The sequence below is a fragment of the Simochromis diagramma genome, unplaced genomic scaffold (assembly GCF_900408965.1).
Source record: "Simochromis diagramma unplaced genomic scaffold, fSimDia1.1 OVJJ01000308.1, whole genome shotgun sequence".
NCBI classification, from domain to species: domain Eukaryota; kingdom Metazoa; phylum Chordata; class Actinopteri; order Cichliformes; family Cichlidae; genus Simochromis; species Simochromis diagramma.
Genome location: NW_024386785.1, coordinates 68,940 through 82,928, shown reverse-complemented (window position 1 = coordinate 82,928; position 13,989 = coordinate 68,940). Strand labels below are relative to the sequence as shown.

The 13,989-nt window shown below is 38.8% G+C and overlaps 1 protein-coding gene across 1 annotated transcript; it reads left to right on the top strand.

The window, feature by feature from the left end:
• Positions 1–1,047: 1,047 nt before the first annotated feature.
• On the top strand, positions 1,048–6,154 carry LOC120727966. Its single transcript, XM_040022584.1, has 7 exons — positions 1,048–1,187; positions 2,212–2,550; positions 2,770–2,940; positions 3,661–3,759; positions 4,136–4,173; positions 4,256–4,411; positions 4,995–6,154. Exons 1-7 carry the CDS (start codon positions 1,148–1,150, stop codon positions 5,169–5,171), a joined length of 1,020 nt encoding a protein of 339 aa, XP_039878518.1. The 5' UTR covers positions 1,048–1,147; the 3' UTR covers positions 5,172–6,154.
• The last annotated feature ends 7,835 nt before the right edge of the window (positions 6,155–13,989 follow it).

Genomic DNA, 13,989 nt, shown 5'->3' with positions numbered 1-13,989 from the left:
TCTGGAATCACTCGTCTCATTCTTTGATTAAAACATGTTGTCATGACACATTTGTGTGTTAGGAAGAGCGTGGATTCCAAACGCAGGACTCAGCAGAAAGACTTGAACTCAAAACACAGCGTTATTAGCTACCAAATGGCAAACTTAACAACACATACAGATGAGTAAAACAGGAGCAAACAGACTGAAAACTAACACTGACAGAGAGAAGGGAGAACACACAACATGAGGGGAGATCACAACAAGGGAGTGAAGGAAACTAAAGGCTTAAATACACAAGAGGTGATCAGGGAGATGGAACTCACAAGAACACAAGTGAACTAAATCTGACAAACAAGACAGAGGATGCAAAACTGAATGTACGGGCAGGAGACGTGGGACTAACAAAATAAAACAGGAAGGAACACACTGAGACATGACACTTGGACTGGGGATAAACAGACATGGAGACATGACAGACTGGGGACACAAAAGGATGAAACACAGAGATGAATGTCTTGAGATATATTAACTACAGAAGACAGGGAACACAGATAGGCACAAAAAATGAACAAAAAGAGACCACACAGACATGAACACAATGGGGAGACCAGAGGTAAAACAACACAGAGACACTGGAGACACAACACAGGGACGAAACAGACTGGACACAAAAGGACAAGAAATCAAGAAATATAAATAACAAACTCATAGACAACAGTGTGTAACATATTCAGGAAATAGAAGCTAAATTAACTTGTAACTTTCAAAGATACATAATTACATAATTTTGTATGTGGCAGGTGAGTGAACACAGCTTTGTATTAAACAGTTTTTATTTTGACAGGAAGCCCCTCAGTGATGAGCTTTCTGTCAGTGTCACTGCTCCTTTAGTAGGTGAGTTGCAGATGGATCTCACTGCTTTATACAATGAAACAGCAGCCAGTTAAATAAGATTAATTAACTCCAAACACTGCTTTGGAAGAAAAAAAGTTTCAAGAAAAAGTAAAATGAAACTATAAATAAATGGACAAAAAAACCCTGTGAAAGCAGAGAAGTGTGGGTTTGAGGGAGGGACCACAACAAGAAGCGAAAGTTAGAAGTTCCTGGTTTGCAAACGGAGAAGAAAGAGAAGCAGCATTAACCATTAAGCCGTCAGAACCTCGAGATGAAACTCTGTCACATTTTGTTCTGCTTCATCTTCCTCTGTGAGTAAATTCTTCTTATTTCTGATTTATAACAATGTTTGCAGGTTTTGCACTACATCAGAAATAGTGTTGAAAGCAGAAGCTGAGGTTGTCTGTGAGTCAATGCCCACCACTGTTCTCACAGAGCAGATGAAAGCCTGCATTCATACTGGTAAAGGTTTAACATTCAACGGAAATGACAGAATTACAGAGTAGTTTGTTGAGATGAAGACATACCCCGCCTCCTCGAGTTGACAGGTGTGCCAAGGTAAGTATCCCCGTCAGAATTTGTTTCCCTTACGTCGGAGCATTCGGTGTGGACGGAGAGCGGATCCAATTGCCTCCACCTCCATTACATTACAATTTAGTTTGTTGGATGATTTCAATAAACCAAGGATATTTTGACTGATAATTATTTGTATCCTTCTCTAACTGTACTGTATAAAGAGCTAAAACCTCCAAAATTTCAGAAGTAATAAGTCATTGTTAGAGGTGTTTGTGAACTAAAAGCCCAGTGCGCGCTCCCGACGCAGGGGAAACAAATTCTGTCGGGGATACCGACCTTGACACGTCACCTGGTTAGCAGCTGCTTTCAGACCGACAGCAGCTCGTTGTGTTCAGAGTGCTGCTTCCTTCTTTTCCAAACCACTAAACCACATTTAGAGCTTGTAAGGAAACAACCTTATCATTGAGTTCAGGAGGAACAGCACAGCTTTAATGTTAACGGAATGAAAACTCTGAATATTAAGTAACTATTTCAAAAACCTCAAAGCAGATCAAGATCTTAATACAAACAAATAAGAGGTCAGTTTTCAAGCTTTTAGCTGAGCTGTTCTTCAGCAGATGGCTACCGATGTCAGGAAGAACCAGGATGGTTTTTGTTCAAATGAAAAATACAAAGAGAGTGAATTTAAATGAACTACTTTTAATTGTTTTGTTCAATTAGAGAGAATAATCATCTGTTTCAGTTTAATTTAATACAATATTTAAAATCAAATGCAGTGTTTACAGGAAGTTGGTAACTGATTGTTCACATTTTCTACAGACCTGCAGGATGGAAACACTGGACTTGCCAACGCTGAAACTCTCGTCTATGAAGGAGTGGAAGGAGGAAACATCACAGTCGAATGTAAATTTTATTTACTAGGAAGTAAGACATTGTTCTGCAAAGACAAATGTGAAAAAGGAAACGTTCTCATTGAAACAACTGATTACACAGCTCAGAGCGGCAGATACAGCATTACATTTGTAAAAACGAATTTACTGTCAAAGGATATTGTGTACGTGAGCATCACGCAGCTGAACAAGTCTGATTCAGGATGGTACAGGTGCACACTGGACAGAAGTTTACAACCATGTGATTTTCAGCTTGTCATCACAGGAGGTGAGTAAAAAAAATGTATTCATGTCCCTGAAGATGTGAACTTCTCACTGACCACAGTTACTTTTCTTTCAATAACCTACATGTGTCATATTTACACTACAGGTTAGTTCAATGAGTTGTGCTGTAAGAACATATACAGTAAACCTCTGTTACTCACATGCAGACAGAAAACCTGCTCCAAGCAGGATTGTTATTATTCCGATTTTTCCTTGTTCACAGCTTCAAAAACTCCAACACCTCATCAGCCTTTATCAACATCAACGTTTCTCCTGTCGGCCTCCACAACAACAACAACAACAACACAGCGTGTGAACGTCAGTTCAGGAAGCTTCACAGCTTCATCAGCCTCCTCTGAAGTCTCCAGACAGCCTCAAACAGCTGCAGGTTCAGGTACATCGTATATGCATGTGTGTGTGGGTGTGGGTGTGGATCCGTCACTGTGTTTATCACAAAAAATTACAAACCTCATTCATATTTATTAATGACACATTAGCAGATGTGGAAGAAGGGGTCTGATTTATTCCTATAAGTATAAATAGAAACAGACACATTGGAGAAATACACAACTCAGAAGTAAAAGATAAAAATATTTAAATTAAAATAGATTTAAAGTATCAAAAGTAAAAATTCCAGATTTGCTGCAGGATGAGGTATATTATTTTTGTTTATTTAAACATTTTTCCTTGTTATTCCATCTTAATGTACCCTCATTATAGTTTGAACGGAATTTATATAATTCTTTATTTGACAGAAGTGAAGTTATAAAATAAATGTACTGCAGTAAAGATCAGACACGGGGTGCCATTTACATAAAAAGGGAAAGACCAACTCTGAATCGAGGAGGGGGCCTAAGGGTACATCTGTCACCATCTTACAATGCTGTGATTGCAGCCATTGCCAACTCTCTGTGAATGGTACTCATGGCCATTGATCAGTGGTTGTTGATCAATGGTCAATGGGATTTTATCAATTGGCATTAAGTGGTGCTAGTTTCAGTCATTGTGCAAATGTATTGTTTATAAGATTGGGGAATCTTATTTCACAAATGTATTTATTACATATCACATATTTAGAGTGTAACAATATAAAATCTGTTCTATTACGTTGCAGATAAGCTGCTTCATGTGACTCTGATTCTGGTCGCTATGATCACCATCTTATCAGCAGCTTTGCTGATTTTCTACAAGAACAGGAAGAATAAACCAAAAGGTGAGCCTGTAGTAAACAAATTCATCTCTTCAGTCCACAACATGACTGGCATGCAGGTTCATTTCCTGGAGATTAACCCTAAACTTAATGTTAAGCCAAACCTTTATAATATATTGTGTAATATTTATTATGGGGACTTTTTATTGCAAAATGGGAAAGTGTAAATAACTTTATGCTTTAATAATAAAAGTAACAAGAAAATCTGAAAGGAATCGAAAGCACTGTGACACAGTTATTGGTTGCAGTTTATTTCAAATCAGTCATTGTTTAATCTCTTCACTACTTTTTTCCTCATACTGTTCAGTTCTTTGAGTTTTGTTACTTTGTGACTTAATGTGACATAAATACAGATGTTTAATGTTTGCATGTTTTTCAGGATCTTCTATGAAAACTGATCATGCTGACATCACACAGGTGGGTTTTAGGAGTTATGAGTGACCTGAGCTTCATTACTACTTGATTAGGATCAATCAGCCAGTGTGTTCTCTTTCTCCAGGCCAACTGGCTTTATGGAAACATCACAGAGGATGAAGCTCAGAACCGTGTAACTCCTGTGCGGGTGTCTTCAGTTTATGACTACCCCGAAGGCTCGCAACCAGATGGAGTTGAAAACCAAGAGCTCTACAGCCTCGTCACCGCTCCTCAGAACACAGTAAATAGAATCATGGTTTGATTTTAAACTCTGGCATCAGAAACAATGATCGGTGCAGCATTTTGGGCAGTAAAGTAATTCACTAGTTCTCTGTCTATACTCTCTCTCATATTATAGTGATTTACTACATGCAAAAAGTTGCTGGTTTGATTCCAGGCAGAAACAGAAATTGCTTCAGGAAGAGCAGCAGATGTAAAACTAAATCAAAACTCTAAAAAACTCTAAATCAAACCATGCAGAGCTGCCAGCTGTGGTGAAGCCTTGTGACAAATCAGCAGCAGAAATGACCAATGACAGTTAAACAGTGCAGTGATGGTTCTTTTGTTAAAACAGCAGAGTGGAAGCTCACAGGCTTGTGCTGGTATCAGTTTCTGTAGCATAAGTAAAATAGATTTCTATTTTAAATCACTCTTACTTTATCAACAAGATGAAGGTAAACTTTTTTTAAGAGTTCACAAATTTAGTCTATTTTTTAACCTACATGTACAAAATTTATCTTCTGTCTGGTAGTATCTCTAAATGTTCATGTAATTACAAATTCATTTTTAAGATTCTGAAGCTTGATGCCACCTTTTTATTTCAGGCTACAGATGACATGAATGATGCTGATTACACTGAAGTGGATTTTTCCCGCATTCCTTCCTCCAACAGCGCCCCCTGTGGTAATATATGTGACACTGTCTACTGTACACCTGCGATTTATGCCAATCACCCCAACGTTGGTTCACCTCCTCTGTACTCTACTGTTGAAATACATTAGATCTAATGCTGTGGATGGCACCTCAGTAGTCAGCAGGTGAACATAATTAGCCTTGGATAAATGCAATGTTTTACGATAGTTACTCATTATTTAGCTTAAAAGATAACTAATTCGCTTTTTTTTCAAACTATGGTATTTCCCAATAATGTTATTGTCATAATTGACAGACAATTACATAAAATCATAATGAAATAAACTGCAGCATCCCGTAAATGTCTGTTGGATGGTTAGGCATGGCATTTAGCTTTTCTGTTTTCAGCAGTTAGCCGGTTAGGAAAAAGCTGTGCAGACTGATAGATTAACCAGCAAGCAGGCTCTCCATTATAGAACGCCAGGACGGCCATATATGGAACGCAGTCCTGGCGTTCCATATCCACACTCCATGGAGGGAAGTTGCTAAATGTAGTTAGCAACTACCCAGGTGGCTAATTTCACATGTAATTTTAACTGGTTAGATTTTAACCTAACTAAGTAGTCCTTTTTTCTGAAAGCAAACAAAACTAAAACTGACAACTGAAATAATATGAAAGACTTCAGCACTTTGGCCGACACGTGATGTCTTTTAAATGTGCTATACAAATAAAGCTGAGTTGACGTGACATGAAGAAAAAATTATGAAGCTTTGGAAAGCTTGAAAACATCTAAAGATGCTTACTAATAGCATTAATCTCACTACAAAGTGATTTTTTGTTTTACCAGCATAGCTAACTAGTGCTAGCTGGCGTTAGCCAGCACAATTCCGGCCACCTTTTTGTTCAAATATGGCCACTTGTGTTTACAGAAAAGAGAATAATGCATCATTAAAGACCTCAAAAAGCTGGTCCAACTTTTTATTTAAAAAAAATACTCTCTGTGAAGTTGTCTCTGTCTGTTACTCGATAGAAATGGTAAATGGCCTGTATTTGTATAGCGCTTTACTAGTCCCTAAGACCCCAAAGCGCTTTACATATCCAGTCATCCACCCATTCACACACACATTCACACACTGGTGATGGCAGCTACATTGTAGCCACAGCCACCCTGGGGCGCACTGACAGAGGCGAGGCTGCCGGACACTGGCGCCACCGGGCCCTCTGACCACCACCAGTGGGCAACGGGTGAAGTGTCTTGCCCAAGGACACAACGACCGAGACTGTCCAAGCCGGGGCTCAAACCGGCAACCTTCCGATTACAAGGCAAACTCCCAACTCTTGAGGCACGATCGCACATTTCTGGATATAATCCAGAAATGTTTGCCAACAGTCTATATTGAGAAGCACACAAGAGTGAAAACAGATATAAGATCCCTTGAAAAATTATAAATGAAACTTGTATGTTTTGGATACTTACTAAAACAATATATGAAAGTAATGAGAAAGTGGCCACTAAGTCCAGCTCATTTCCTCTAATCTATTCAGTCACAGATCATTTTATTGCAGGTTCACACAAGAATTTGAGGGATGAATTTAAATGTCATGTTATGTTGTGTTTTTCCACATGTATCCCGTGTGTGGATAAATGTCAGTGATGGATGTCTCTTATAATAGCTGCAGTAGTTCTGAGAAGATCTCTTTGTATCCTCCCGACCTTTAATACAAAATGAAATGAGAGCTGGTTGGAATGAAATTCTACAAACTGTTTAATAGATATTGGTCACAAATATAAGGTCCCAACAGTGTCACCATAAAACTTCTTATTTATGTCATTTTACACTGAAAATGATGAATGTACTGAATTTACTGTATTAATTTAACAAATTTTATTTTGTTAAATTAAAAACAATATTATTATATTCATTTAAGCTATTGCATTTGCATATATATGTATCTGTTTTATATCTGTTATTTATGTTTCACTGTGCTCAGCATTACAGTATTTTTTTAGGATGCAGTAAACTGTAAAACAATAATGCTGTTTAAATAACTGAACTTTAATAAATCAACTTTGTCTTGTGATCTGAGGTCAGCAGAGATTGAAGTTTACTGCCTCTACATCACAGCTAGGAGGTTTAACAGTCTTAATATCCAGCATTATGTGATTAAAAATGATCAGAGGAAACTGTTTCCTGCTAATAAAGCATTTCTATTCTTAATCAAAGATAAATCAAAATATAAGTTTGATCAATATGTAAATGAGAAATGTAGTTTGAGTAGTAGAAATGATGATATCTGAGAACTGTGTCACCGACTCTTTAGAAAAATGATTAAGTATTGTCATTGTTAAACACAGAACCATGATTCATATGTGGTTTTACTGATAGTAACACAGTCAGATAGACAGAGGGGATAAGCTGTGGGTGGACCTTGGATAATTAAATGTCAGCACCTTGATTGGATGGCTAAAATGTAAAGATGTGACATCCAGTGAAGGAAGGGGGAGAAAGGGTGAGCGGGTATAAAAGTGGGATGAAGAAGAGATTCTGAGTTCTTCCCTTTTGTCTTCTGTGAGATGAGCGGTTCAGATGATTGGATCTAAGAGGTTCACAGTTCAAATTCCAGCAGCGATGCTCGAGGGGAAACTGCAGTCCAACCTGTAAATGTGGAAAATTTTGTATTTTTTGGCTTTTCATCTGCTCATTTTTGCCTCTTTAGTTAATTCAGATGGATTTTCATTTACATTTATACTTCCACTGCCCAGTGGCTTTCCTGCTGAGTGATTATCATCAACTCAGAACATCAGGATAAGTGCATCTTCAGATCCAGGTGTGCTCATCCTTTCTCCAACCTCTCCTCACCAAAGATAAGAGCAAAATCAGCATTAGCTCAGGTAGATAAGTGAGTAGTAAGACAGTAAAAATCATCACTTAAACTATTAGATTTCTTTTTTGCTTTTGCTAAATTTCTTGCATAAAATTTCTTGCATTTAAAGTCTAAATTGTGGGCATTCACTTTCTAACCTTTTGTGAAACAGTAAAGTCTGAGTCGTATTCTTTATTAGCTCACACAGCTCTTACAGGTTACCAGGTCAAGACTTTATAATCAGAGAGCACAACCAGACTACCTGTATAGGAGTTTTTTGTGCCATACTCGACAGTTGGGTGCTGGGTCATTGAACCCAAGACCCTGAAAAGTCAATAGTTGGCACCTGGACAGTTTTTGGACACTGAATCTGTGACTCTGAAGATCTACATTTGGTTTAGAGAAGAACGTTTTGGACACTGACGATCTTCCTGGGCTCTAACTGATTAACCCAAAAAGCTCAGACCCAGAGACATGTTGTTGTTGTTTTTTTGTGAAAAAAACATGAAGATTGGCAGGTTTAAAATTCTACATCTAGATGCAGTAACTATCATCCCAGTAAATATTAGAAATAACAGCCTAAATACAACATGTGAAAGGTTGAAAGAAATAATTAGACACTGCAGGTAAACAGAGAAAGGATGAAGGTCAGGTGACAGCATAAATGCTGCACAGAGTCAATATCACACAGAAGATGATTTAGGAAGCTCATGTGTTGTTTCTCTCAAGCCGAGTGTTATTTTCACTTTGTTGAAGTGTTAGAATATATTTCTGACTCCCTCAGTTCTGCTGTCTACAGCAAAGCTTTACTTCCTTTTATGTAGATACAGTTTAAATATATGATTCTGCTGCTTACGTGGTACATGGTGTTGTCGGTATAGCCCCCGGGGGTGTCGAACTCCAGGCCTCGAGGGCTGGTGTCCTGCAAATTTTAGATCTCAACCTGGATCAACACACCTGAATCAAATGATTAGTTCCTTGCCAGGCCTCTGGAAAACTTCAACACATGTTGAGGAGGTAATTTAGCCATTTAAATGACCTGTGTTTGATCAAGGATACATCTAAAACCTGAAGGACACCGGCCCTCGAGGCCTGGAGTTCGACACCTGTGGCCCAGACTGATAGTAATTTATGATAAAATAAATATATATATATTACTACTCAAGTACTAGTTTACATCCTGTATATAGTGCAGAAATAGCTGAGCTCAGTGAGAATTGAAGCGTTTCTGCAGATTCCTGTCATTGAAGGCTATAAAAATAATAAGTACTCTGCTATAAATCTTCCACTGGTGTGCTGACATCAGACTTTTGAGGCCTCAGTTTGGTTAAATATCTGTCACTTTGTGATACCGTGAAAACAACAACATTGAGTGAAATGTGTTTCTAAGGTAGTTCGTAAGCTGAAACTTTCAGGAGCTGTGATGTTAATAGTGCAGAAAAAGAAAAGAGGAAGTCCGTAGCCACAGCGAGTTTCTTCTGTTAACGTGGGAAATGCGTTTGCGCTTTGTCTAAACGAGAAGGTCGCGGTTTAGTGCCCAGAAATGAGTCATCACCGGGGTGTGCTGAGTGTTAAAAGTTGAAACGATGACAATTAAAGAACTGTAACTAAAGACAATATTTTTGTGGTTTAATAATGCAGTCTATAAGGTATCAGGAGCTATCAAAGTCCTGTGTTTAACACCAAATAGTCAAATATTGATATTCATTCTATAAACTCCAGTGTTAGATCTTCATTTCTGTTCCTGTTATTAACCAGGTCAGTCTGGTCTGTGGTTTGCAGCCTAAGAACAGGCAGAGTTTCCTTTGCAAAAACAGAAAAACTGTCTTCTTTTCTGAGGAGAAAGAGTGTGTAATTAGAAGAACTGCAGTAAGACAGGGTTGCATTCCTCAGGGTGAGACGATATTTAACTGCAGACCATTACATTGTCTTGGGACACAGTGTTGATGTTTCTTAAAGAAGCAAACTAACTGCAGAAGGAAAGTAATTTAACTGGATGTCACAGCAGCAGAGACAATCACATCAGTGTTTGTCTCATCTGTTTTAGAGGAATCGCTGTACTAACAATAACCCCCATCGCAGCTTTGTGTAAGAGGATCTCTGCTCTCTCTGAACAGCATGAAATGAGGGCAGAGAATTCAAAATACAGAAAATGTGTTTGAAGCACGATACATGATGTGACGGTCGAGGCAAATTTTACCACAATGTGGTGTTTGACTTCCTGTTTCTTTATGTCACCACTGATCAGCTAATATGATACATGCAGATGAAACCAACGGCAAAAATGTAACATCTGTCTGCTGAGTGACTATTGTAATTAGGTCACCACAATGTTCTCATAGAGCCTTCAATATATAAAACACTGTGTGTAATACATGAAAGAATCAGCTGTGCTCCACAGAGGTTCGCCGTTCATTGTTTTCTATATTGTAGGTCGGTGGTTTAATAATGACCAGCACAAGGCGATAAAACTTGTTGGCTCTGATTTCGAACTCTTCAACCACAGCGAGATAAATATGTTAATAAAACATTTATCAGCTACAGCTCATCTTACAAACAGGAAACACAGACTTGATTTTGATCACATTGTGGCATTCATTAGAAAAGAAAAACAGCATTTACCCAAATCTTCTTCTTCATTTTACCACTCACTTAAAAATCACTAAAATGATCTCCTGACACCCCTGGTGCCACCCTCCACCATTTAAAAATGGTGCAGCTCATAGCGCAGAGCGGCTTCACGGCTGCCTGTGATTGTGCCAGAGCACATTAGGAATCAACACCATGGACATTTCAGATTTAAACACAGTTGGCTGATTGTTCCACTCTGAAAATTGAATTAAGGTGAGTGTTATTAACTCTCTGGGGTTGGCGGACGTCGCACCTCCAAATCACATGACCGATATATGCTGACATAGCAACAGGCTGCTTTCTGAAGCTTTTATTGAAAAAGGGTTCATTACTCGAAGGTTTTCAACACAGTGCTCTTTGGTGACATCTGGTGGCCAAAAATATGAAGCGCAGAGCAAATTAAAATGAACTGCTTCATTGTGACTGTCCATTCTACCTGAGCTGATATCGGAATATCGCTGTGGTGCTTTGAACATGTATTTTTGGGGTGTAAAAAAATAATGCTATGTCTATATGTTTAATAAATCATTTTAATGAATAAACCTGTGACATGTTCTCCATTTGTTTGTGACTTCTTGACATTTGTAGACATGATAGATAAAAATACATCATATATAATAATGTGCAACCACAGGTGGGAAGTAACAAAGCACAAATACTTTGTTACTGTACTTAAGTACAGTTTTCAGTTCTTTTTATTACTTTGACTCTCTACATTTTCAAAACAGGTTTTTCACTTTTGGTTTAACACATTTGGGTCAAAGTATTATTTTGTTACTGCCAGCTTTCAAACATCAAATCAATTCGAGCCTGAACAGAAGCACATGAAAGGCAATCTTGTTCGATGTTGCATAAAAACAAATGACGTGTGCAAAGTCAGGGGTTAAAAGTAGGAAGGCATTTTGTTGTTGTTGTTGTTTTGTTCTGTTTTTGTTTTGGTCTCAACAATGGAACGACTGCAGATGTCCATGGTTGCGGTTAAGGTATTTGAGCATCTGACTAGCGTTACAGAAGAGGAGCAAGCATAAAGTGAGTGACTTGTTTTTTAAGTGTCAGGTAATTTCAAATGCAGCGTTTCAGTCAGCTCAACAAACATCAGCAAACACACAAACTGTTTGTGGAGTTTGTCTCACAGTGTGTTGCTAGCTAAAGGTCCAGCTGCTGTATTTCACATGTAGAAAAACTAAAGCTAACTTCACTCAGAGATGAAGAAAGATAAGAAAGACAGGAGAGGAAGAAGAGAACTTAGTTTTAAAGGGAAGGACTCCTCATTTAAAGCTTACGTGTAAGTCCTCATGTTTTTAAATGTTGGGTCTGTACATGTGACATTATGTTTTTTCAGTATATATATCATGGTGCAAAACAAACTGAGGTAGTATAACTGTGTTATTTAAAGGCTGCATGAAAATCCTCAGTATGTTAGTGCAGGATCTGTACTGTGATGGACTTAGAGAACAGTGTGTGACTGGTGCACAGTGGCTGTGGTTTCATGGTCAGAGTAAGGTTGTATCAAGTTTAGCAGAGATGAATTGAAGTTAAGCTCATAATGCTTAGATTCATCCACTGAATTCTACTTTCATACAAACTTTATACCATCTAAAAAAATACAGCATAAACAGTGAAGAGGATGCAAATCAGGCAGGACAACTCATGAAACATCTGCTCACATCCACAAAGAGCAGCCGGTCGGCTGATCACAGCCTGTGCACTAAGAAAATCCACTGGAGCTTTTAGTAGAAATGATTGTGAGTTATGATTCTTTTCCTCTCACTGAACCATTACAACCAATGTTAGGGTTCCCCACCTGCTGAATCCACTTTAACCCCTGACTACATGTAACTGCCCCCAAAGGTTATTTTTTATGTTTGGTGTAGAATAAAGAGCCAAGCTCCAGCTGATGTTTAACCAGTAATTTAATCTCCTCTTCACCAGAAAACACAGAATAATGTGTGAGCAAAACTAAATTACAACCCAAATAAAAACGTACACACAAAGTAAAATACACAAACATGCTGCGTGTGCCTTTCTACCACACATTCAGGAGCAATTGCAGTCCCTGTTGGCCAGTTTTGCTCTTCATCCACAAGCTACAGCTGACAATAAAGCTAAATATAAAGCTGACTTTGACTTTGACTAGCTTGTTTTCTGGCTTTAGTCTTCACTCTCTGGCGACATGTGTGCCTTAATTAAACATCTGTCCAAACCATGCGCACCTGAACGCGCAATACTCAGGTCCACCAGAAGGTGGCAACAATACAACATAGGAATGACATTAAATGCCCAGTTTTGAACAATATAATCACATCTTACTGGGACAGCTACACATTTTCCTGTTTAGAGGCAAAGTCACCCTCTACAATGAAGGCAACAGAAAATGGATATAATGGATATATAGCCTCAACATTGTCATCCCCTATGTAGCCGGTGTATCAGAAAAACTCAGGAGAGTTTTCTCCAAGCATGACATCCCGGTGCATTTCAGACCCAGCAACACGCTCAGGCAAAAACTGGTTCACCCAAAAGACAAAACGCCAAAACACAGACTTAACAATGTGGTGTTTGCTGTACAGTGCAGCGAGTAATGCCCAGACCTCTACATTGGAGAGACCAAACAGCCACTTCACAAGCGCATGGCACAACACAGAAGAGCCACCTCCACAGGACAAGACTCAGCAGTCCATCTGCATCTTAAGGACAAAGTTCACTCTTTTGAGGATGCCAATGTTCACATTTTGGACAGAGAGGACAGATGGTTTGAAAGAGGAGTGAAAGAAGCCATCTATGTCCACTGTGAGCGACCATCTTTGAACAGAGGCGGTGGTTTACGACACCAACTCTCTGCCATCTATAATCCAGTTTTGAGATCCCTTCCCAGACGCCTTAACGCCCACTCACATCCTGGGCCATCTGATCTCAGGAATTCGCATGATAAGGTGGGGCCAGGTTTCACAATGAACTCACCCGAAACTCTGGCTGATTGGGACCCACACCCGCTTTCACACCTCGGCTCAGGCGATTAGAGGATCATCAGGGGGTCCTTTTGTCCCTCTGTGGGGGTCACTCCCACTAGGTTTATATCTGGGACTCACCGCCATTTGACCTTAGAACTGAAGAAGCTTCTCGGATGAGAGGTGAAACGTCTTCAAGTAACTTAAAGAAGTCCAGACGCTTTTCTTTGTAAGCTCCTTTGACTACGATGACCTGGATGACTGAGAACCTTCACAGACATATATAGCCTTTATTTTCCTTCTTTTTCTTCAGATTCAAGCTGAGTTTAATTAGAATTTTAAAAAGTTAGACTAAAGTTGTCGGGGCTTGGCCTGTGATGCAGCATTTTGAGTTTACTTTGTACTTTTGATTCCGTATGTTTTATTGGAAATACGTTAAGTTCTTGTGTTGTTATTATGAGCTACGATTTGGTGAAGTTTTATTCTAGTTTTTGTTTCATCTATGTCTCCTGATTTATGAGT